Source organism: Trematomus bernacchii, unplaced genomic scaffold (genome assembly GCF_902827165.1).
Source record: "Trematomus bernacchii unplaced genomic scaffold, fTreBer1.1, whole genome shotgun sequence".
NCBI lineage: Eukaryota > Metazoa > Chordata > Actinopteri > Perciformes > Nototheniidae > Trematomus > Trematomus bernacchii.
The window spans coordinates 2915410-2939956 of NW_022987851.1; the positions used below are offsets into that span (position 1 = coordinate 2915410).

The window sequence follows — 24547 nt, forward strand, 5'->3', positions numbered from 1 at the left end:
GTGTGTGTGTGTGTGTGTGTGTGTGTGTGTAGCAGATGGAGCACTTAATCTCTGGCTCAGAAATAAAAACATTACCGGAACATGAGAAACATGTTACACAAGTGTGAACACACACCTTCTGTTGCTGGTTTATAGGAGGAAATTAGCGACTCGCATTCAGCTGGATAGGGGGGTTAAGGTTGAAGTTATGAGGTGCTTTCACACGGGAGTACTTTTCCCCCCGAACTAGGCCGATAGGGGGGGGACATTTGGTGTCACACCAAAAAGGATCTGGCCCTAGTCCCTAGTTCGAGCGAACCTTTTCACCGCATTTGTGTCATATCCCTAGTTGGCTTAAATAACTCAGTTACCAAGCTGTATAACATGAGCACAAAAACCACAACTTCAGTCAACTCCATAATGTCTGAGGAAGATGAACAAACGCCTCATGTACAGCGGGTGGGGGTGGCAGTATATGCCGTGAAGTTGTTTGCGGCCGGCCAGTAAACCCAAAGCAGAAGAAGGAGAAGTGACGTCAGCGGCTTCATTTGCCTAATCCTTAAAAGTACTTATTCCGGTGAGAACGTGATCTACTAGGACAGTTCGAGGGACTAAAGAGTTTGGGGGGAACAAGTACCGGGGACAAGTACCGGGGACAAGTACCGGCTAAGTACTTGGTGTGAAAGCGGCTATGGATGCGCTGGCTTCAGTTTCCCAGTATCTGGTATCTGGGCTGTGTTCAGGTGTACTCACAGAGCTGGTTTTGGGCCCGGTGGCTCCTGCGCTGTCTCGAGCCAGAGCCACGATCACATTGCTCTTCTCTCCAGCCCAGTGGACCACCATCTGGTTATGGGAGTCGTTCAGGTTGGCCTGCGGGACAAAAACAGGTTAATGTACCTTAAGGCAAAGGCAAGTAGATTGAGAAACTCTCGAGATGTATGCAATCTGTGCTTTTGTAAATTAGTTTCGCACCTGGGAAGAAAGATGAATATAAGAAATACACGTGATCTGCCGACAGTCACAAGAATAAATGCAGACGTCATCAGCTAAACATGCGGTTTGAATCACAGAAAAGTTAAGCTTGGCAATCGCTTTAGACCTTTTTTTTTATTCTGAAACTAAAGACACACTGTTCTTTCTTTAACAAGCCAACTGTCGCACTGCTACACTGTCGAAGATAAAGACCAACAGCAGCTGAATCAGTCGTCAAGGCTTTATGGGAACTCATTAAGGTATTTATGCAAAATAAGTCCTGAGGCCCCCCCACACTGTAGAGCTTGAACGCTGTCAAAAAACAAATCAAATTAAATAATGAATATGGAAAAAAAAAATCATTTTTATTTGAATGATGTGTTAAATGTGTGACTTTTCAAAAGGTGTTACTTGATTTTGTTATTTGACCTTTTGACCCATCTTGGTAGTGACAACAGCGTCTAATTCCTAGCTAATCCACATAATGAAAACGGTTAGGTTATATAAGAAAAACAACTACCTAAAGTTGTAGATATATAGATTGGCTATAGAGACCAAAACTATTATTTAAACTGTGAACATGTACATTTCTGCTGTAAAGTTTTGCATTTTAACATGGGGGTCTATGGGGAAATTGCTAGCTCTATGGCACAGAATAATGAGCTACTGATACTATTTGTTAATAGGATCAATTTGTAGTTTGTTATGTTCTTCTTGTATGATTAGCTGATAATAAGAAAAATGACTATTAGTTTGTTGTTATTTGTATGTACAGCACGTCTATTTTCATGTAAAAGGTAGGAAACATTCAGGGCTCTCGACTAACTTTTTTCACCATCCTCCCGGAACCGTCCCGAAATACAATCTAAGCCGTCCCGAAATTAATGTGGACCGTCCCGAATTTAAAATATTTGTTTTTCTACATTATCATTAGTTAAAATCATTCAAAGTGACCTTTAACATAAATAAAACATCATACAAATCATTAGATGATAATTCATCAACCTTTTTATTTGAGTAAATCAGTCAAACACAGAAACAAAGGCCAAATATATTTAAAAAAAACACACAAGCGAGAAAGTTACTCTAATATTGAATCCAATCAAGTCCCATCCGATTAACAAAAAAATCCAACACTCTGTCCTGAAGACAGAAGACAGAACCAAGAGTAACCACTAACCAGGATGACAGTCTGTAACACAGTCAGGAGACCTTTACAAACTGCCCCGCCCCCTCGCACACAGACGGGGGAGAGAGCTCTCTCGTCTGGATTGGAAAATACATCATAGACGCATTTTGTAGTCTTATTGCATATTAGAAAAGGAGTTGGCGAAACTAAAACTGCAATGTAATGTTCATGTAGCAATAATACATATGACATGTATGTTTTAAATGTCTCCAGTACCGATAAAAAGACCACTGTTGGTACCACTGTCTTTAATAATTCCGGCCCGGGGCCCGTTTAATACCGGGCCTCGGTACCCATCCCTACATGGGGAGAGGCGCAGCATATTGCTAAGGACTAAATGCGATGGAGAGTTCTCATCTCAGCTGCAATGACATGTCTGGAAACCCCCTCTAGGGTGCCCCATGCATAGCGCGTCGTCAAAAGCTGCTTCATAAGTTAAGTTTCGTTTCTCCGCACCGCTCCGGGGTAAAAAAATTGTAGTTACATCACAGCTGTGCGGCTGGCTGACAGCTGTAGCTACGTACTGTGTGTGTGTGTGTGTATTTCGCGGGTTGCTAAATGCTTTGTGTGTGTTTATGTTGACAAGGAGGTTTAATAACTGTGTGCTACACAAAACGTGCAGTCAGTTTCATTTTCATCGCCGTTCGTAGTAGAGTTAGCAGGGTATTTTTATTTTAACTCTCGTCCCAAATTCGTCCCAAAATTAATTTGTATCCTCCCCGACCCGATTTTTTTCGGCCCCGGGACGACGGGAGGTCCTTAAGCTCGAGCCCTGGAAACATTATCTTGCTGTAACACATACTAATTCCTAACTAAGAGCCCCTCCCATCGGGCCCATGGATCAATAAAAAGAAATAGGCTGTCTCATCTTTTTTATTGTCTCCGCCTCACCATTTCATCTCCTCGCTGCTTTCCTCTCCTTATCTTTTATTGATGAATCTGCGAGGAGGCAGGCTTCTGAAAGGGCTCTTTTTTGCTTCAAAGGCTTTTTCTGCACTTTCCTACTGACTCGCAGTGTGGAGTAAACAACAAATATCTTTGCTACCCCTGTCAGATGTGATCAAACGCAACCCTAGACCCAGTCCTGAATCCTATTTGTTCACCTATTCAACAATAATCCCATGAGGAAAGCATTGAAAAGAAAAAGGCAGAGACACTAATATCACTACACAGAGGCCAAAGAATATTTAAAGCAGCAACGTAAATGCAATCGCCAGAAGTAAACCGCTAAGGTAATGTTATAAACAAACTATGGTCCAATGGCTGCGCGTCACCACCATGGATGTACAATTCAATCTAAATTATTCAACCCCCATTGCACATTAGGTTTATAGGCAAAATACACAATTTTCTCAGCAATAAACAAAATTACACAAGAACTGTTTAAGTAGTACAATGAAACTAATATTACAAGGGTTTGTATCCATTTTCAACATAAAATGCAACTTTTATTGATTACTGCAGTCTCAAGCACACCTGAGGCCTGTACTACGAAGCTGGTTCAACCTAACCTGGATATGTTTGAGTTAGCCGGTTGGCCCAATCCAAAACATACGCGCTCTGGCTAAGCTGTACTACGACGCTGGTTATCAAGTGGATCGCTCAAGCCAGCCGTGTCCTATCTAGTTAGGTGCGCGTTCACATGAAAGGGGTGGTATTTGGAGCATTCGACCAATCTCAAACATGGACAAGCGTACTGACAGCGCAGCGTCATACTTCCTGAATGAAAAGTGAACTTTAATATTAGTCAAATATGAAGAAGTTAAACTTTAAACATCCATGACTTAAACACTTTATCCAGGATAAAATCCACATAGCTGCACCTGCAAGGTGAATACAGCTGGTAAAAGAAAAAGTGTTTGAATGCATACATTAACAGGTTTATGAAATCACTGCCCCGTCCAAGACACGAGTGGATCTGACTTTAATTAGGAGAATTTGACTCGAGTGTTTCGTCAACTTAATGTGTTGCTTAAAATAATACTTCTGCATACAGTATGTGACACTGAGTGTTGCACGGCCAGATACGGCTCAAGAAGCTGACTCAAATAAGGAAATATATGATACATTATGATGTGATATGATATGAATGATAATGGGACACATCGACGTCTGCACTCACAGTGCCGCGGACTGTACGTAATGTTACTCTGATCCGGTTACTTATGTCGTGGCAGATATTTAAGTAAGCTTTCTTAACGCTAATGTTATAATAGTCAGATTGCTCTGAAGATGGGAGGGGATATTCTATTAATTTACACACTGAATGTTTCTATAGATACTGTTAAAAGCATAGGTCGCAAGTTCAAAGTTAAAGGAACAGTGGCTACACTAGCTGTACGTGCCACCAGATTCCTGAGGACGCAAGTGGTCAAAAACCCTTGGGTGACTGCAAAACACCTGCAGCAAGACTGGGTTGAAGCAGGCACTGAGGTTTCAGTTTGTACAGTAAGGTACATACTAAAAACTCCTTGCCCCAACTCCAAGACATACACCACTACTGACTGAAAAGCACAAGAAAAGTTGGCTCCAATATGCGCAAACCCATATAAATATGCCACAGTGTTGGAATTCTGTTCTGTGGAGTAATGAAACAAAACTGGAACGTTTCGGGCCTATGGATCAACGGTATGTCTGGAGGAATAAGAATGAAGCATATGCTGAAAAGAACACCCTGCCTACAGTGAAGCATGGCTTGGCTCAGTGATGCTCTGGGGCTGCTTTGCTGCCTCTGGCACTGGAAACCTGCAGCGTGTGGAGGGCACGATGGATTCAGTCAAGTATCAGGAAATCTTAGAAAATGTCATGAAGGGGTTGAATATTTGGAGACTGCAGTACTCATTAAAAGTAGCATTTTCTGTTAAATGTTGACAACAACCCTTATAATATTAGTTTAATTGAACTGTTTGAACAGTTCTTTTGTAATTTGTTTATTGCAAACAGCTGAGAAATTGTATATATAACGAATAAACCTCATGTGCAATGGGGGTTGAATAATCTCGATTGCAACTGCAAAAAGAAAACAGTAGAGTGTTGAAGGCATGACCCCGATCATTCCTATGAAAGTTGCTCAGTGGCGCATTAAGCCAAAATAGCCTGACTATCGAGAACAAAAGTACCTATATCTGGATCCATAGAGCTTGCGCACTTGCGTTTGGCTTAAGCCCCGCCTCCAATCCGCAGCCGGTCTAAAAATAAGGGCTATAAAAGTGGTCTTAGTGGGTAGTTCATTAAGTTTCAAAAAAATATCCGCTGATTTTCAGACGTCTCTTTCAAAATGTAAGTCAATGGGTACACAGACTGACACAGAACATGTCGTGCCACCGTTTGGCCACTGCAGACATTTTCTTCAACATCCGGGGACACGTCCTGGGGGCTTGGTCCCCAACACTAGGCGAAAGGAACTCGTGTCGGAAAGATGGCGTTTATTCAGTCACTTGTTAGCAACAGCCGTTTTACGCATAGAAGCTTCGGACATTCACGAGTTGGGTAATTAATTACTGAAGTATTTTATTTCGTATAGCTCTTAAGCTTGTGTTGTCTATAAACCAAAAATCCTTGACTTCGAGATGAGGGAACTGGAAGTGGGAAAGTGCTAACTGATTTCCGGCTTTCAGGACTCATTCCTGCACCACTCTATTGTGCTTTGGTCAAGGGGGTGGGAAATAAAAAAAATGTTTTATCATAAATAAGCTCTTGAAAAGCATGAAACATCAGAGAATGATGATAAAAAAACTGAAAGACAAAGAGTGGATATTTCCTTTAGCAATCTGCAGGAGTAGACTGTACGTCGCCAGAAACACAAATTCAATTTTTTCCTCATGTAACTTCTTCCATTTTAAGCCACACTGATACACAACTTTCTTTTCCAGCTCTTTCTTTAGTCATCAGCTTCCTCCTCCCCCTCCTCACCCCCCTCCTCCTCCTTCTCCTCGTGTTCTCCATCTTCCTCAGCCTGCCTCCCTCAGGGCCGCCTCAGTAAAAGCCAGGGCTGTCTTTCAGGCCGAGGTGTTGCAGCAGTAAATCTTTGCATTTTAGGCCTCATTGGCCGGGGTTTGCGCAGTCCAAAAGGGTGCCAGCGGCCTCGTAGACTGACACAGCTGAATCTACTGTGTGATGGCGAGTGACAATACAAACAATTTCCCTGGTTGCAGCAAATCCCGACCAATTCAAAAGATGATCACCGTCCTGTACACAGGTAGCAATTCACAATGAATACAACGCCAGTAAACAAGGGCTATCTCATCATGAGGTGCATTCGATCCCATAAAAGCTCCCTTTTATCTTGTTATGCAACACAGCCTCTTTGTTACAAGCTCCATAAACTGCTAATAGTACTGCAGAGAGCAGACTTTGTGGTTTGGCTTATTGCTATAGTCTCACTGTAGCTCTCCTTCGGGCTAAACTGACCTTTTCATCACCTTCCTCACATAAGCACACAATGCAACACCAGGGTTTTTTATATCACGGATGCCCAGAAGGTTGCACATAAACCAACAGCAGCCATTTTACTGAGATTCTAACCAAGAGACCAGTGGTTGACAGCATATTTGTGGTCTATTTAAACTTTAAATGCAAAATGCACTTCGTAAAAACATCATTGTGACAGGCGGTGAAACCTCTCTATGCTGGCATTGCCGCGTAGAAGCGCTACCCCTCGTTACCGCTGACTTTTCAACACGCAACCAATTAAATGAAGCAGTGCAAATCACGTATCACGTGAATGCAGCTTTAGGATCAAAATGACACCATCAAAATGAAAGTAAAGACACCTTCAACAGTTAATTGCTCAGACATGTGGCGGTTGAGAAACCTGTTCCTGCATAGCTGTTTAGAGAGGACCAGACTGAAATGACAGAATGCACCGCCTTGTTGTTTGAAATGACAGCCAATAACTTCATAAGCAGTCAGGGCTTACCTCTGTAACAAATACAATACTTTTTTTTTTTACTGCCTCAGAATTAAAGTTATCCTTTGGTTTGCAAGGTAAACCCTTAAATGTGAAACAGAAGCTGTAGAAAATGTTGCATTCGGTCTAATTTGAATGCAGGAAAGCTGTCAATATACAGGAAAAGAAAAGCTTCTAAAGTAAAAGGCATTTATTGTTTCCTCTGAATCTCTTGTTCATGTGAAGGTCATTTGCATCCCACGCTGGTATGGCAGGACTCCATCAATAAAAAATGCATACATAGAAAGGTAATAACCCAATGTAAAATACATTGAATGGCTCCTTTTTTCTTTTCTTTTTTAAATGGCCACAAAATATAAAAATGAGGTTTGAAATAAAAAAACTAAACAGAAAATCGTTTTGCATATTAGGGCTGATTATATCTCCATTACAAGGTACTGTTCTGTTTAATCATGTATTGACCAATATCCTTAATACATAGCAATGCTATCTTTTGCAACCTGTGACACTGCAAATAACGTCCATCTTAAAACAAGAACAAGAAGAAAAGTCTGTTTACACAGACTTGAAACAAGGGGGATATTCTGCCAGTGCAGTGAGATAATTAGACTTAATAAGAATTCCTGAAATAAGAATAAGATTTCTTAAAACAAGCTTCACCAACAGCTATCATTAGTACATTATTCTCAAAACAAGTTCAGTTCAAATGGCTAGATATAGGTGGTAAGCCTTAGCAAGGTCAGGAGTGTTTGCAGCATTGCTAAACACAAGGTAAAGAAGCTGCCTAGTAACAGTTAAAAGGAGACACCTCCCATCTATGCATATTCATTTAAGAACCTTATAAATCTGCTATGTCAAAGTTGTGTAAAATAATGGACAGCTTCAGGTCAATAGGAAGTCAATATTGGACATGTACTATTCCTATTGCCTGTGCTGTTTGTTTTCCCCTCACACTGCACTGCAACATGGCGGGGAGAGACCAGTGGTGGCTCTTTAAGTGGTGGAGAAGTGTCTCTCATCTGCTCCCGTCCATCAATTTCTGCAACAGCTTTGTGGTCACTTGGGGAGTTGGGGGTGGGGGGTTCGAGGGAGCAGGGGGCTGAGTCGGGCACAAGCGCAGACAGCCGACAAGGCTTCTGTACTGCCACGGTTTCTGTCCGTCTCTCTCGCATGTATAATGCATTCCGTCTCACCAGAAGAGTCTCGTGCAAAGCCTTCATACCTGACGGAGCAGACGGGATTCAGTAAACCCAAGTAACAAGTCCGAGAGTGCAGACTCAGAGGGGGAAAGATTTTCCTCTTTTCATGAAGGCTCGCTTTTTTGGTGAGACCTTGATAGCCGACAGAGCGGAACAGTGAGTTAATTGCCATCTTCACAGTTCCCCACTGCCTCTGTAGTACGAGGGGAGTGAGGTTTGTATCTGCACTGGCATATCCTACTCTACTAAATACAATTCAGAAATATTTGGTGAAAACAAGTTACTATAAGCATATTGTATGTATTATACGTATCTGTTACGAAATAAGACAATGAAAATGTATCTATTTGACAAAATTCGGGAATTCTTTACAGTAAATTCAGTCAATTTAAAAAGTGCTGGTGTTACAAATAATGGAAGATGTCCTTGAAAAGACAACGTGATTAGATTCAACTCTTCAGAACTCATAAACAACAGTCAACAAAATAATCATAATTGGTGCAGAAGAAACAGAGATATTGTTTTTTATTCCATAGATTCTTCTTTTTTTCTCGACACAATGCTAGACAGACCACCAACAGGAACCACTAGTTAGGGTTACTTTAATGGCTGACATACGGGCTAATATGTGTTCTTCCCTGGAAGTTGATTCACGTGAAAAAGGTTGAGTAAAATGTACTGATATCTCTTTCCCGTTGCAAGTCTATACAATTTCTGATAAAACAACATGGTATATATAGTATGTCAAAAATATGCACTGTAATGACAGTATAGAATGTCAAAAAAATAGAAATAGAAATAACAGAAACAACGACAAGGTACTGTATGTTAAAAAATATGGAGGAGGAAAAGAAGAACAAATCATGTATTTTTAAATTCAATAACGTAATGCGTCTATTAGGGATAACACCTTCTGGTCAGTTGGTCGATTGGTTGGTCAATATGCTTTTGTCAGACCAAATTGTCATTGGTGTTACTTTCATAAGGAGAAGAGTGCATTTTAATTAATCATTTTCAGGGCCATGTACGTGTGTGTGAAGGAGAATATATATATAAAAATATTTTAAGAATGAGTGCGGATTAGCTCTCATCCCAGCTTGGGTAGGTTCTTGTAATAAAACCCCTGATCCTCTGCCAATCATCACTTCTATATGCTGTGAACATATCAGAATTGACATATTTCCCATTTTCCGTCTAGTAAATAGCCTAATCATTTGATTCGAATAACTGCAGGAACATCGTCTTGCTTAGCGAGAGCTTAGGCGGCCAATTGGATTTTTGGATGATAATGGGTTGCTGCGTGCTGGTCGGCTTTGAGTCTGTTGTTGTCGATTAAGTATAAAGTAATGAGGTTACAAAATAATTTAATATGTGTATTGACATTTCTGTGCCGATTTTCTTTATCCAGAGATAATGTCAGTAATAAGTCTTCAGTATCAGTAATTTCATCTGATGGTACGAGTTATTGGAGTTAATAGAATTATTTTAAATTAGAAAAGAGGCAGGAATAAAACAGCAAGGACAACCTACAAAATATCAGCATGCTGACATTTATATAAAACATAAGAAAAATGCTTATATGCCCTATGGAAGGAATGAATGGGTTCCAGAATGAATATGCACAGTCAACTGTTGAATTCTTTCTCTAGAAAGGACATATTCGCATGGTATGATGTTTAAGCTTCTCCTCAACTCACCTCCCAATATACCAGAACAATACCTGTTACCATGGTAGCTGTACCCAATAGAAAGCAGCTGTGGCCTAAAAATAATTAGCAGTCGAAAATCAGATAACTAAAGTATGACTAAAACTATATATTTCTCCAAACAGCCCAAGACTTCAAATAAATAAGAATCACAATGTTTTCAATCACTTTGAACTGTTTTCACGCTTATTGTTGTCCCAAGTGAGTGAGTCTTTCCCTTTCACTAACAAGCCATTACATGCATCTGAGACACTGGCTGCATTCCTTATTAGTGCTTTGATCCAAATAAAAGGCCCTCTGGTCTTCACTAGCTGCAAGGGTTTCAACTGGCTGTCTGACAACAGTTAGAGAGCATCTTCCCAGTTATGCTAAGCCTCATCAATATCTTTACATATTTGGAATGGAACCAAATGGCATGTAGACAAGTTCAATTGGGCGTTTGTTAATACAAAGGATGATCAAGCCTAGGCGTGATCCAGATTAGACACGTGCAGGCCAGACACATCTTGTCAGAGGATTAGTAGTGTAAGTGAAAGTTACTGCTGATAGCCCAATCTAATGCGAAAAGATTGAAAGTCCATCCCTAGTTAAGTGTAAGTACATATCACTGGACATGAGCGCAGTTTATTGTCATTGCATATGTAGCAGTATTTCTGATTCTATGACATTAAGAGCTAAAATTCTAATTTAACCCAAAGAAGTGTGCGAGCAGGGTGACATAACTAAACCTGTTCTGTCAGGGAAGTTCTCTTGTCCTTTCATCACTACTTTTATGTAGTTACTTTTATTTTTAAATGTCTCCTATTATGCCCATTGTCATATTTGTATTTTGTGCTTCTACCGTGTCGTGTTTACATGCTTTAAAGGTCCCATGTCATGCTTTTCCGGTTATTACCTGTCCCCTTGTGTGTTATGAAGGTTTTTCTGCATGTAAACGGTCTGCAAAGTCACAAACCCTCAAAGTACACCCTGTAGCGAATAAAGCTCTAACACAGAAAAGACCTGTCTATGGTGCCCCAAAACGCCTCGTTGGAGACTTTTCGTTTTCCATTTTTTTCTTCCTGAGTATAGTGACGTAACCATACCCAGGTCCAAATGGACCACTCCGTGGAGCTCCGCACACACACACACACTCACTCAGCCTTATCTTTTCTCAGCCGCTGCTCCGCGGATTTCTCAGCCTGAACTCAGCCTGAGCACACACACAAACTGTTTGTGTGTGTGCTCAGGCTGAGTTCAGGCTGAGTTTCGCGATGTCTCGCAGACCCAACGCAGCAACCAGGAAACGACACCAGTAATCCAGCTCACACTGTCCGCTCAAAGGGCGGAGCAGCGAGCCCCGCAACGTCCCGCAAAAACGGCACCCAGACCCCACGCAGCATTCTCATCTGTTTGTCATTACTGGTGTCATTTTCTGGTTGCTAACAAACGCCATTGTAACACATAAACACTGATGTTCAGCTGTAACAGTGGTGGACTCATCAGAACAGAGTGGGCGAGCTGACCAATCAGAGCACAGTGGGCTCATAGGGAGGGGGGGGGCAGGAGCTCCAACAAGCCGTTTAGGACAGAGAGTGAATACACATACTATACAGAGATGCTGTATGAGAAACCAATGTGATTTTGGAAAATTGAACAATGTAAATCTATTCTAGTAGACCTCAACAATGGAATTATGATCAGTAGAAATGGCCATGACATGGGACCTTTAATGTTAAAAAATGTATTTATTTTCTTCATACTGCCTGTGCTGCAGCACCTCTTTTCACCCTCTGTCTGAAACCAGAGCCCAGTCTGCTTTGATTGGTTAGCTGGCCAACTGTTGTGTTTTGTCAACCACTTAGAGATGTCCACCCCTTAGCCTTATCAGGTACAATGTGTTGGAGTGATATTCATTAGAAACCAATAGTGATGTCACTATGTTGCAAAGGAGGTCAATTGAGTCACTCTCAATTTTGGGAACCTTGGGATTTTTTTGTATCATTTACATGCACAAAAAACTCAATAACACACTACAGGAGAGGGGAAAACTCCCCAAAACATAATAGGGCATCTTTCAACTGCATAGAAGCCTGTAAAATGTTGTTGTACATGAGTGTAATGACAATAAAGATCTTCTGATTCTGAATTGTCTGGAAAGAATCTTATAACAAGGCAGAAAATGACCCTTTCGATTTAAATTGGGAGTTTTTTGCCGCACAGGCCTGAAATCAGATACAGAAACCACTTTATATATTTATAATCAGCTGCATTCCTCTCTTTCTTTCCCACCCTTCTGGAGCTTTGATATCCCATTGGTGTGGAGGAGTTGGGAACTGTGTCTGGTACTACCAAGAGGCAGAACGGAGAAACAATACGCTTGGGCATTGAGCCTACTCTCTGCCTCTCCACCCTCCCCAGCTCTGAGCTCCCCATTATTCAACTGTGTGTGTGTGTGTGTGAGTGTGTGTGTGTGTGTGGGGGGCTTAGTGGCCAAGGAGAGCATCAGAGCCAGCCTCAAACAATGACATCATCTCTGCAGGACTGGCAGGCAATGGAGGCTCGCAGCACACTCACCAGGCACCGAGCACTCTCCAGTTTGCATGTGTAAGTTAGCCTGTGCTGTTAGCATAAAGCATATCTACAAACAGGAAGCACAAATGAGACACTGTCCTCACAATGTGACAGCAAACATCCCCATTGTGGTTCTTGTAAGTGTAACTTTTAGTGAAGAAAAGAAGATGTTGACGAATTGAGACAACCAAAGAGGAAGTCTGTATGACAATGCAGGGAAATTGGTTAGTGTTTTTGTGTTGTTGACATGTTTACAATTCGTTGATTCAAGGTTTTGTTATTGTATCAAGTGGAAGATCCGGTAATGATACATATTATATTCAAGTTCTTCTTCAAGGCTTAATGAGAAGTGGGTTAAAGTTGCTCTGCTTGCAATGTCTTGACAACAGCTGCACAAACTCAAGCACACAAAAACTACTGAATATGTTTTCATACTGGCACTAAGTACTGCGATTCAGTACATACACTCAAGTCGGCTGTTGTGCCTTCAGACGAGGCTCTGGGATTTCAGAGTGAGAGTCGGGGATGATTTTTAAGAAGGCTTTGAGAATCAGAATCTTCACGCAAGTGTGAAGGGTAAAGATGTGCTGCGTGCTTTAAGAAGGTCTGTCAAAAGGAGTGTGTCAGAAGGAGTCAAATGGTCAAATGGACTGCATTTATTAAGCGCTTTTCTAGCAGTCACTTATTCACAAAGAGGCTATTGTAAAAAGGTCCCAACAGCTCATCAGGAGTTATAAACATTAACCTACACCCACAATTCATTGGCCACTCCTTAGGGAGCAATTTGGGGTTTAGTATTTTGCCCAAGGACACTTTGTTGTGTTTACCGCAGAGACTGGGGATCAAACTACCAAACCTCACATTGATGATTGACCACACTACCTCCTGAACCAAAGCCTTAAGTCTATAAAGACTATTTGTATTAGTTAGGGATTCAGCACGTGGTAGATTGATGCTGCTATAAACATTACTCAACCTAAAAGGTGATTTAAAGTAGGGCTGGACAATACATCGATATTGAAGCAACATCTTGGATATCGTCTGAGATTGTGGATATAATTGTTGTCTTTTCCTGGTATTAAAGACTGCATTACAGTAGAGGAAAGACACTTTCTGAACTCAACAAAATGTTCTAGCTGTTCTATTATTTATCTTAACCCACTTAACTTCTCAAATTTCTCTAAACATTTTTTAAATTGCATTTGATTGCATTTCCAAAAGTGGTGTTAACATTTGAATATTTTCCTGCTGAACAAAACATGATAAGTATCATAAATGTTTGTTGCCACAGAGCTTATTTGAACAATTTCCCAGTTGAGCACGTATTCCTATACCACTCTATTAATTCAACACAACCAAGCGGTGATGACAAATGTTTTAAATCAACTACACAACGACTGCAAAAGGTTAATCATTTAGAAGTCTCATCCTAAGTTTTTGCTTGGGTTGATTCACCTCAATTTGTATTGAATCCAAAGTCTCCATTATTAAAGGAATACCTCAGCACAAAGTCTTCAATGTAAAAAAAGAAACAACAAAACAAGTTTGTATCTTCTTGGTCGAATGCACTTATTGTAAGTCGCTTTGGATAAAAGCGTCAGCTAAATGCAATGTAATGTAATGAGAACAATCCTTAATGAATTGATGTAAATAGGAGCAAACCAAAACTATGTCCTGTCATCCATGTACAAACTAACACAACTTGTGCAGTATAATTCAGGTCAAATGTATCCAGTCGTATGCTAACTACTTCTAAAATACAGGCATTTTTACCAAAACCTCACTATTTAAAAACACCTACGGTTAAACATTACTTTTACGGACGACTTGCAATATACCAAAATCCAATGGGGAAATCCCATTGCTTTTGTCAAGGGACCCCTTGGGATGCTAACTTCCAGATCGGCTAACAAAAATACGTCAATACTCTATTAAAGGCGTTCAGTTGGATTTTACACTGGCCTTAAAAACACATACACGCACACTCTTGAACAGAGTGGTAGCCTTTAAAGATTTGTGTTTGCTTTTGATTTTTGTCTGACAAAAATGTATATTTAATAGATCAAAGCAAAAACAGATGTTCACTGTAATTAATGCTTTTGGGATTTCTAGTGAAATTGCATGTTTGGACTCAAATGTTTCTGGAGAATGTAATAAGATAGAACTATCTCTAAACATACCACATCAAACACTACAAATTTGTGCATAGTCACTGCGTGGCTTCCTACTGTTTATTTACACTCCACAGAAGTGTGAGAACATGATGATTGAGAGGGGTAATTGTAACATCAGGAGACTAGAAATAGCAGAGACACTGACAACAACAACAACAGCTGGTGGAAGAACAGCAGATATGAGGGGGTTTTAACGCTGTTTGACTCAGTAGGATGCTCCTCTCCTGTAGAGAGTTCAGCAAGCTTTGGCTCCAAACCAGGCTTATTTTCTAAACAGCTGAATGTAAGATCAGTTAAACTGAGGAATAAAAACAGCTGAATTAACTAAATTATTCGAACTGTTCCTATTCTTTTAGCTAATAGCAGTGATGACGTATTTTTGTAGGCTGACCGTCAGTAAGCATCGCAAGGGCTTCCTCTTCAAAAACCCATGGGACTTTTCGATTGGATTTTTGTTGAGCATAGTCTCTACATATTAACACTACTTTTATGATTCCTGAAACTTAAATTCAGTTGCCAGAAGTGAAACGCTATACTATGTTAGCATGTATTCATGTCCCCAGCGCTAAGCTAAAGGCAGACTCCTGTCGGTGCAGTGACATTTAGTATTCTCATTTAGTCAGTTAGTCATCTTTATTAAGATGTAAAGGTTTCAGCAATTTTGACGAGGACTCATGTTTTTCAATCAACTACACAACATGATACAATGGCACTGCAAAAAGTTACATATTTTTTAACATTATAAATCGCATATTTTGCTGGGGTTGATTCACCGCTGGAAATTCTTGATGAAAACTATGTCCAAATAACCGTTTACAAACTCTCATACAACTTGTGTAGTATAATCCTAGTCAAATGTATCTAGTCGTTTGCTAACTACTTCCAAAACATGCATTTTCACTACAACATCACTATTTAAAACACTTCCGGATAAGCTGTACTTTTCCAATGTCCACTGTAGATGTATGACCTAACCTGTTTTAAGTCACTTTGAAGCTGCAACTATGACTTGGCTTGACAGTGGAAAAGAAGGTGGTAGGACATTAAATCAAGAGCAAACCTTGTACACATTGAACCACACAGGAGAAACCTGTGAGTTGAACTTGGTTGGAATGAAAAAAAAAGCAAAAAAAAGCCTCCTAAAGTAGCCTAGATATACCCCAGTCCCTTTCTGCCCTTCAAACAGGATGCTTTATTTCATCCAAGCCCTGACTATTCCAGTTTTATAAGAGCCTCATACCAGGCCCACAGATTAGGTCAATGAATGCATGATTAACGCTGCAGCCACACAGAGACGATACGGGTCGTATCCGCTACAGTTCTCTATCATAGACGGCCACACGAGGCCGACAGGGAAACGCAGAAACGATAACGATAACGGGTCCCAAGGTGGGTAGATCTGCAGACGCAACGCTCTGGGGGGCCAAACGGCTCCGTGATTACGCCCTATACGATCATTTCCTGATAACGAAAATACTGACGGGCTGTCAGGAGAGGGGGAGGAAAAGAGAGAGCCCGTATATTATTCTTATATTATTATATAGAGTCGTTATTCATTTGTTTTAAAGCTCAATAAATAACAAAGAAGACCTTTGACCGGCACTTTTATAATTTTGTCCGGAAGATTTAAACTTTAAGGGACATGTTGACCGGTGAAAAAAAATTCTAACGGAAACTCTGCCGCACGGTTCCCTCATCCCTCGGAAGAGGCGGAGAGGTGGGTGTTTTTCATCTGCTGGTGGACTACCGGGGAGATATACAGCAGAAGCTCACGCTTGCCTCGGGAGAGAGAAAAAGAGCCAGAGCCCTGCCTCTCCCCACCTCTGCTGCTAAATCCACCGCGAAGAATAAACAGAAGGGCAACCATGCATGCTCGTGAAGTCTTCTTCGCTGCTTTTGGTGTATTTTGTGGCGGAAGTGAAGCGCCAATTACAGGCCCGGCATATGTACTACAGCGTCTCCAGCGGTCTCGTGTGGACGGACACGTTTCTGGTGCCGATTGCGTGTGGACGGAAGACTTTTTAAATATCGAATTCGGTTCGTTTTTGTTACCGTTTCCGTGTGGCTAGGGTCTAAGTATGCAAACTTCACCCCACTCAGAGCAACCCATTATCTCTAATTATGACGCCTGCTCAAGCTTCTTAACAAGTCCAGTCATACCGCTATAAACCAACAAGGACACCCGGCTGGGGGACAGACACTTGACAAGCTAAGCATTTAATAACAGCTTCTGCCGGACGCATCTTTCACAAGCAGCAACGACACCTGATCCCGATGCGAGTCCCTGGAGGCTATTTGCTCTGTTTGCTGTGTTTGTATTGTGGGTGTCACCAGACACAGATCAGCGGTCAGTGTGAGACACCAGGCTGCTGATGGAGAGAAACACATGGAATGACTAGCAGCTATACTGTTTCTTTTGAATCGGTTTTCTCTGACCAATCCTCCATGACAGTGTCACTTTTTTGCACAATTTATTATCTTGTGTTTACTGTCCTTGCCTTGCCCTTATATAGCCATGGTAATTCCATTATAGATTCAACCATCTGTACATTATTTTCTCGATTATATGATTAATCATGAGTGAAAAATGGCCATCAAGACGTTCCAGAAAGCAGTGTTTCATATTCATACAGTGTAGCGTGTTTGAACCGTTTATAACAGGCTCAAAGATATTTAATTTACTATAAGACAATCTGCAGTTATTTACATATGAGAGGCCTGAATCAGTGAATGTATTAAATGACTCAAACAATCAAAGCACTTCAAAATCTACAGTAATTAAAATGATCACACAATCTCCTGATCGTTAAAAGCCGTCTTTATAGTCATCGTAGAGAAGCTCAAATGCTTGTGGCAGAGATACGTTTCCCTTTAACAAATTCACCTGTGTTTATGGTGTAACCAACCAACATGTTACCAGACCAGTTTAGGCCTCTGCCCTTACTCTCATTTGTTTTCTCCACTTGGCTCTGACATATTGTGTCAGGCAATAATGTTTCATGGAGGCGGCTGCAGTTTGTTCTGAGATGCTTCATTATACTTCTTCTAGCATGGTGTCGTCTGAGTGTGTTCAATCACATTATAATGCCGGAAGGCAAAGAGATTGCAACAGTCCAAGATGTCAGACTACTGGATGAACTGTCTTTGTAATGAGTGACTGAATGAAACTAATGACCGCTCAACAGCCAATAATCATACACCAATAAACCAACACCACACTCAACCTCAGCAAACAGAACCATTTGTTTCTCACCTAGCATTAGCGCAACTATTCTGCCTGCATTATCTTTTATTACAAAAGCAGTATATTTGTTCTCCTTGTTTCTCAGCAGACAGACACACCTGTAACACAAATACGTTTCAGAATCTAGAGGCTTTTCTGCATTCGTTTAATGTACGTAGCAGTGCTGTAAAGTAACCAAGTACATTTACTCAACTACAGTATTTAAGTATAATTTTGGGTTACTATTACTTTACTTGAGTATTTCATTTTTTTGCTACTTTGTACTTCTACCTCACTACAAATCAGAGTTACATTTTGACCTTTAACTCAACTACATGAATGTATTACCTTTAGTTACTTTGCAAATGTGGTTTAATGATGCGAGTAATCAACACTTAAATACTACTTTAGTTTCACCTGGAGTAAAATTCCCTAGCTACCCTACAGTATATAAAGTATACTACTTTTGTACTTTTACTCGAGTAACATTTTGAATGCAGGACTTTACAAAGTATTCCTACACTCTACTTGTACTTAAGTACAATATCTGAGTACTTCTTCAACCTCTGCATTTAAAGTACGTAGAAGCTAAAAAAGTACATCATTCAGGAACTGCCTCAGACAGGTTTCCATTAACTGACAGGGAAACCAGGTTTGAGAGTTGACATTCAATAATACATGTTTAGTGAGCTATAACTTTATGTAGTTAACGTTATCAACAACCGCACTGACTCAACAATGGTTACTGCTCTGTGCACTGGGTGTGCTGCTTTGAGGTTAAACAGGGCACTTTCTCTTCATACAGCAGTCAACACAAACAGAGCTAGCATAAGGTGCACAATGATGTGACTAAAGATAAGGAAAACCACAGTGGGGCTTGCGTAATTTCTTCAGTACACCCTTGCCAGCTAAGGGCAGTCTGAGGTGATGCAGATTTAGGAAAGTAGCGTTAGTAGCATAGCACCGATATGCACTATATTACCTGTCCGTACACCTTTGGCATGGCCAATTCACCAGGGCTCCGGCGGCTTCGATGTTGCGGATAGGCGCCGGAGTCCAACCCGCCTTTAGCGGCACTACGAGCGGCCAGAGGCAGCTCTGAAGCAGCGGCGCCTCCTCCATCTCCGTCCAGTAAATCCTCATTTGCTTCTACAGTGAAAAACCCTCTGTTTTGCGGCAGCATGTAGCGCTGCTGTGGGTGCACACGAAGGGTCGACGAATGTATACCAGCGACCCAGAAGACTAATAAATAAAAGGAGCACCGAAGAGAGGACTGCATCTTGCCTGCTTGTGATATCGCCATGTTTGTGTATGTCAGGCTCGTGGATTAGGTGGGACTGAAGGGCTCCTTCTACTGGCGGTGATGCTGCATTCACAAGCCAGAGGAATGTCGGGAACCACTAGACTCCTCCGTTCAAAACATCCTTACGTTGCCTTTTACGTATACACAACATGGTGCACACAAAGGCAGTTAGTCCGATGCTCATCACTGTCTTTTTTTATCGAGACACATTTAAACAAGAGAAATACACAGTGTCGACCTTGAAAATAAACATTACAAAAATTAATTTGAAATAGTGACTGTCATACGAATAACGTGTTAATGGCATTATGTGAAAAAAAATGGGAATGTCGCCACCTCTCAGGTTAATAACAACAATAACAGATGAATACCACACTCATAACTCATAACAATCTTCAGTGCAATTTAAACTTTATCGTTCTTTAAATGTAATTGCAATGTGTAAAAGGTAACGGCTACTTCTATCATTTTATATGATCATCTACAAAAAAAATGAAATTATAATTGTTTTACCATGGTCTATTAATATATATTTTTTTTTAATGTTATAAATAATTATATTCTCTTGCTTTATCTGCACCATGCTGTTGTAATAACGTACATTTCCCCTATCTATCATAAATATATAACTTTTATTTTTATATTTATATTTGCAACATTGTTAACATTATTATTGTGCATTACATACAGATATATTTTTAGTTCGTCATTTAGGTATTGTAGTGATCACTAATTAACGGGGTTACATAATCCAATCATGGAACTACGGGTTGGGGGTATTGTTTCCGCCCGGACATATATGTTGACGGTACCTCCGGGGTACCTACCGTGTGTTTGTCCCTTTCACTTTCTCTTCTCTTCTGCGGCTGCGACCCGACAGCATGTCAGTTTCTGCTCCCCAATAAAGTGAGATTTGCACCTCCGATGCACCGCCTCCGTCTCCCTTCTCTCGGCACTACATTGGTGACCCTGACATAAGTCTCGCGAAGGATCCGGGACTGAATCGAACACGGCAAAAAGCGCAGCTTTTCTCGGAATGCCGGAGATTCTTGGAGACGTCCGTGGCTGCCATGTGCGTACGGACTGGGCTCGGTGCGCCCTCCGGAATGGCCGCGGACGACGCTCGCCATTTCCACGGCTTTTCGGCTCTGGGGGACTGCAAGCCTTCCATGGAGCTGATACACGACCGTGCCGGGTTTATTCGGGACATGCGGCTGCATGTCCGGCCAGCGACTAACGGCCGCCGAGAACAGCTAGCCACGACTGCTAGCGGCTAGCAGCTGGCAACAGCTAACGACGGCTAGCCACAGCAGCTAGCGGCTAGCGACATCCGACTGTTTTTTTTTGTTTTTGTTTTTTGTGGTGCCTGTGGGGAGGTTCGATCAAGTCTGGTCGGCCTCGCGTGGATCCTCTCGCTATTTCGCCCACCTGTTTTTGATCGTGGACAGGACGACCCTTTTTGAGCTTTTTCTGGTGCCTGAGAGGATTGTTGGGTATAAAGAGAAATCCTGAAAATACCTAAATTACTACTGTGAGTACTTAGGGCTAACACAAGTTAGTTAATTTAAAAAATATGTAAAAGCTCATAAGGAGCAACACAAATTTGATTGCTTTCAATTAATTTGAATGCACTGGTTCGTGTCTGCTAAATGCTCCTTTGTCTGGATCCTTGGTCATTTACTAAAACACAGCCTTGCAGTGTACAACCTTTGAATTAGAATCCGTGTATCTTCTGTCCATTTGTTTTTCTTTATTAAACAAGTAAACGGAAGAGTGTCTGAGAGGCCTTTTTGCTTTTTACCTTACTAAAGGGTCCAAGGATTAGACCCTTAAAAACAAATGGACGGTAGATACACGGATTAATTAGTTAGTTATTGATTGGATTTAGCTTCCACAGGAAAACAAAGTTGGAATGTGAGCTCTGAAGGTTTATTTCGGTTTAAAAAGTAACTTTTTTGGTTTGTTTTAGGCTAGCAGTTGAGAAAAGAGTGACCTTAAAGCATCCAAGACTGCTATCGTTTTGTTTCTTGTAGGATGAGGGAGAGGGGATGACTTACAGCAATTGGCCACCAGTTAGATCTGTAGGGGAGAGTGGGGTAAAATGAGCCAGTGGGTAAGTTCACCCACCCCCTTTATCTAGGGAACTGTGCACATTTGTTGTCATGTGACCATAAATTCAGGAAGCACCAATCATTTATATGTGGCTGTTATGGACAGAAGCACATCGTTAAGTGGTAAATGTGTAAACTGTGGTGACACGTTATTATACATAATTCACCATTGATATTATTGTGTTGCAACTCGGACCCGTTAGTGAGGGTACCAGGGTTTGATGTCATTCCTGCTAGCTTGTCATGCAGAGCAATTCATGTACTTACGTCTTAGAGTTTAATGGATAATAAAGTGTGGAAGTCCATTCTGAATACACCGCCTCCGACTCCCTTTCATCGGCACTACACTGGTGACCCCGACGTTTTCGAGAAGGTTTCCGAAGACTCAATGAACATGGCTGAACGCAATGTTTTTGTAAAGCTGCCGGAGTTTTGGGAGCATGCCGCCGCGGCGTGGTTCGCTCACATGGAAGCACACTTTGCCTGCCGACAAGTCCGTGACGGGGATTTGAAATATTTCCACGTGGTAGCAGCGATGGGAAGCTCCACGTCATCCAGGTTGGTGGGATTTATCGCGGACCCCCCGCACCATGGCAAATATGAGGCGATTAAGGCCCTTCTCCTTAAGACATTTAGCTTATCTGCTAAGGAGAGGGCCCGCCAGATTCTTGATATTCAAGGGCTAGGGGACAGCAAGCCATCTCAGCTGATGGAGAAAATGCTGAATCTGCTAGGGGGGGATGACCCTCGAGTTTTGTTCACAGAGATTTTCCTGCGCCACTTGCCTTCCCGGGTGCAGACGGCGCTAGCCAACACACACATTACGGAGCCCCGTGCATTAGCTGAAGAGGCCGACCGTTTTTTCTTGGCTACCCAGCAGCCCGGTGCGGAGGCGTTAGCTGTGACACTCAGCGTCCAACAGTTAAGAAGACTTGGGGGAGGCTGGACGCGACAGTAACAGGCCGGCGTGGGGACACAGGAGAGTGTTTTTACCACGCACGGTTCGGGGCCAACGCGAATAAGTGTGTCGCTCCCTGCAGCTACAAGCCTCCAGGAAACGGAGGGCCAGCGCTCGGTAGTGGCCCTGAGCGTTGGTGGCACGAGCAGGCTTCTCTTCGTCAGCGACAGAGTCTCAGGAAGCTTGTTTCTGTGTGACACGGTAGCTCAACGGAGTGTAGTTCCTGCTTCGAGGGAAGACGTCGCTCGTGGGGGACATGGACCGCGGTTGACGACAGCTAATGGCGGCCCCATTCGCACGTACGGCGTGAGGCCTATGTGTTTGTGTATTGGAGGACAGCGGTTCAGCTGGGATTTTGTGACGGCAGACATTTATTTTCCCCTCCTCGGGGCAGACTTTTTATGTGCTCACGGACTCCTGGTGGACGTTAAAAATAAACGCTTGGTTGATGCCTTGACGTTTTCCTCCCTCGTGTGTACACTGGGCAAGGCAGCGTACGACGGGCTGTCAGGCTCGCTGTCGGGAGCGGACATGTTTCTCAGGCTGTTGGCTGAATTTCCAGACCTGACGCTACCCACCTTCTCTGCGCTCACCTCCAAGCATGGGGTGGAGCACCACGTCCCCCAGTCTACGCCAGGGCCCGGCGGTTGAACCCTTCTAAGCTTGCAGTAGCGAGGGCGAAGTTTTCAACCATGGAACGCCTGGGTATCGTCCGCCGTTCTGACAGTCCTTGGGCCTCTCCTCTACATGTCGTTCCTAAGCCGAACGGCGGTTGGCGCCCGTGCGGGGATTACCGCCGCCTCAACGACGCCACGACACCTGACCGCTACCCCGTGCCGCACATTCAAGACTTTTCAGCACATCTGGCCGGTACGTTGGTGTTTTCTAAAGTGGACCTGGTGCGCGGATACCACCAGGTGCCCATGCATCCCCTGGACGTCCCTAAGACGGCAGTGATAACGCCGTTTGGACTTTTCGAGTTCCTGCGGATGCCTTTTGGGCTCAAGAACGCTGCTCAAACGTTCCAGCGCTTGATGGATTCGGTGCTACGGGACCTACCGTTTGTGTTCGTTTACCTGGACGACATACTCGTCGCCAGCGCTTCAGTAGACGAGCACCTGTCGCGCCTCCGAGCCCTTTTCACGAGGCTCAGTCAACACGGGTTGATAATCAATCCTGCAAAGTGCCAGTTCGGGGTTTTTGACATTGACTTCCTCGGACACCGCGTCACCAAGGGCGGTGCAGCACCCCTGCCGGCTTGAGGCTGTTGCGGCGTTTCCTCGCCCGCTCACAGCCCGGTCGCTCCGTGAGTTCCTGGGGATGGTGACTTTCTACCACCGTTTCATCGCCCTGGCCGCCCACATTATGCGGCCGCTGTATGAGGCTTTGAAGGGTACGACCCCCATCCAGGCGATCGACTGGACGGCGGAAGCTGAGTCTGCTTTTACGGAGGTCAAGACCGCGTTGGCTCAGGCGGCTCTGTTGGCACACTCATCATCCACGGCTCCCATCTCCATTACCACAGACGTATCGGACTACGCCGTTGGTGCGGTGCACGAGCAGTGGGTGGAAGGCGCTTGGCAGCCACTCGCCTTTTTCAGCCGTCAGCTGACGCCCAGGGAACGCAGGTACAGCGCTTTTGACCGAGAGCTCCTTGGACTCTGGCTGGCGGTGCGGCACTTCCGTTTTTTGCTGGAAGGCCAGGAATTTACGGCGTTTGTTGACCACAAACCGCTCACGTTCGCCATGTCAAAAGTGGCTGAGCCTTGTCAGCAGCGGCAGCTGTCTTACATCTCAGAGTTCACCACAGATATTAAACACGTGGCTGGTAAATCGAACCTGGTCGTAGATTGCCTCTCCAGGGTCGTCATCGGGGCCGTCCAGTTGGGCCTGGACTATACCCGCATGGCGATGGACCAGGTCACGGACCCCGGCGTACAGGCCCTGAAGGAGGACAGCGTGGGGCTGCGCTTGGAGGACGTGGCTTTCGGTGACGCAGGCGTTACTCTCCTGTGCGACGTCTCCACAGGCCTGCCGCAGCCGGTCGTTCCCGCCAGTTGGAGGCGCTCCGTTTTCGAGGCGGTGCACGACCTGTCTCACCCCGGCAGTAAACCTTTGGTGCGCTTGGTGGCCGCGAAGTTCGTCTGGCGGGGACTGAAAAAGGACGTGAGGACTTGGGCTGGTGAGTGCGTGGCTTGTCAGCGCGCTAAGGTGCATCGCAACACGAAAGCTCCTTTGGAACGTTTCATGGTGCCGGAGAGGAGGTTTGAC

At 43.1% G+C, this 24547-nt stretch overlaps 1 protein-coding gene across 2 annotated transcripts in view; it reads right to left on the reverse strand.

Moving 5' to 3' along the window:
- The window catches only part of sorl1 (sortilin-related receptor, L(DLR class) A repeats containing), a 102705-nt gene extending 83421 nt beyond the window's left edge, over positions 1-19284 (reverse strand). For both annotated transcript variants that reach the window (XM_034113378.1, XM_034113377.1), the window contains exons 1-2: positions 18887-19284; positions 733-849 (exon numbers count right to left, since the gene is read on the reverse strand). In XM_034113378.1, the coding sequence (XP_033969269.1) occupies positions 733-849; positions 18887-19207 (438 nt within the window). In that variant the 5' untranslated portion in view covers positions 19208-19284. The remainder of the gene's footprint in view (positions 1-732; positions 850-18886) is intronic.
- Positions 19285-24547: the final 5263 nt, after the last annotated feature.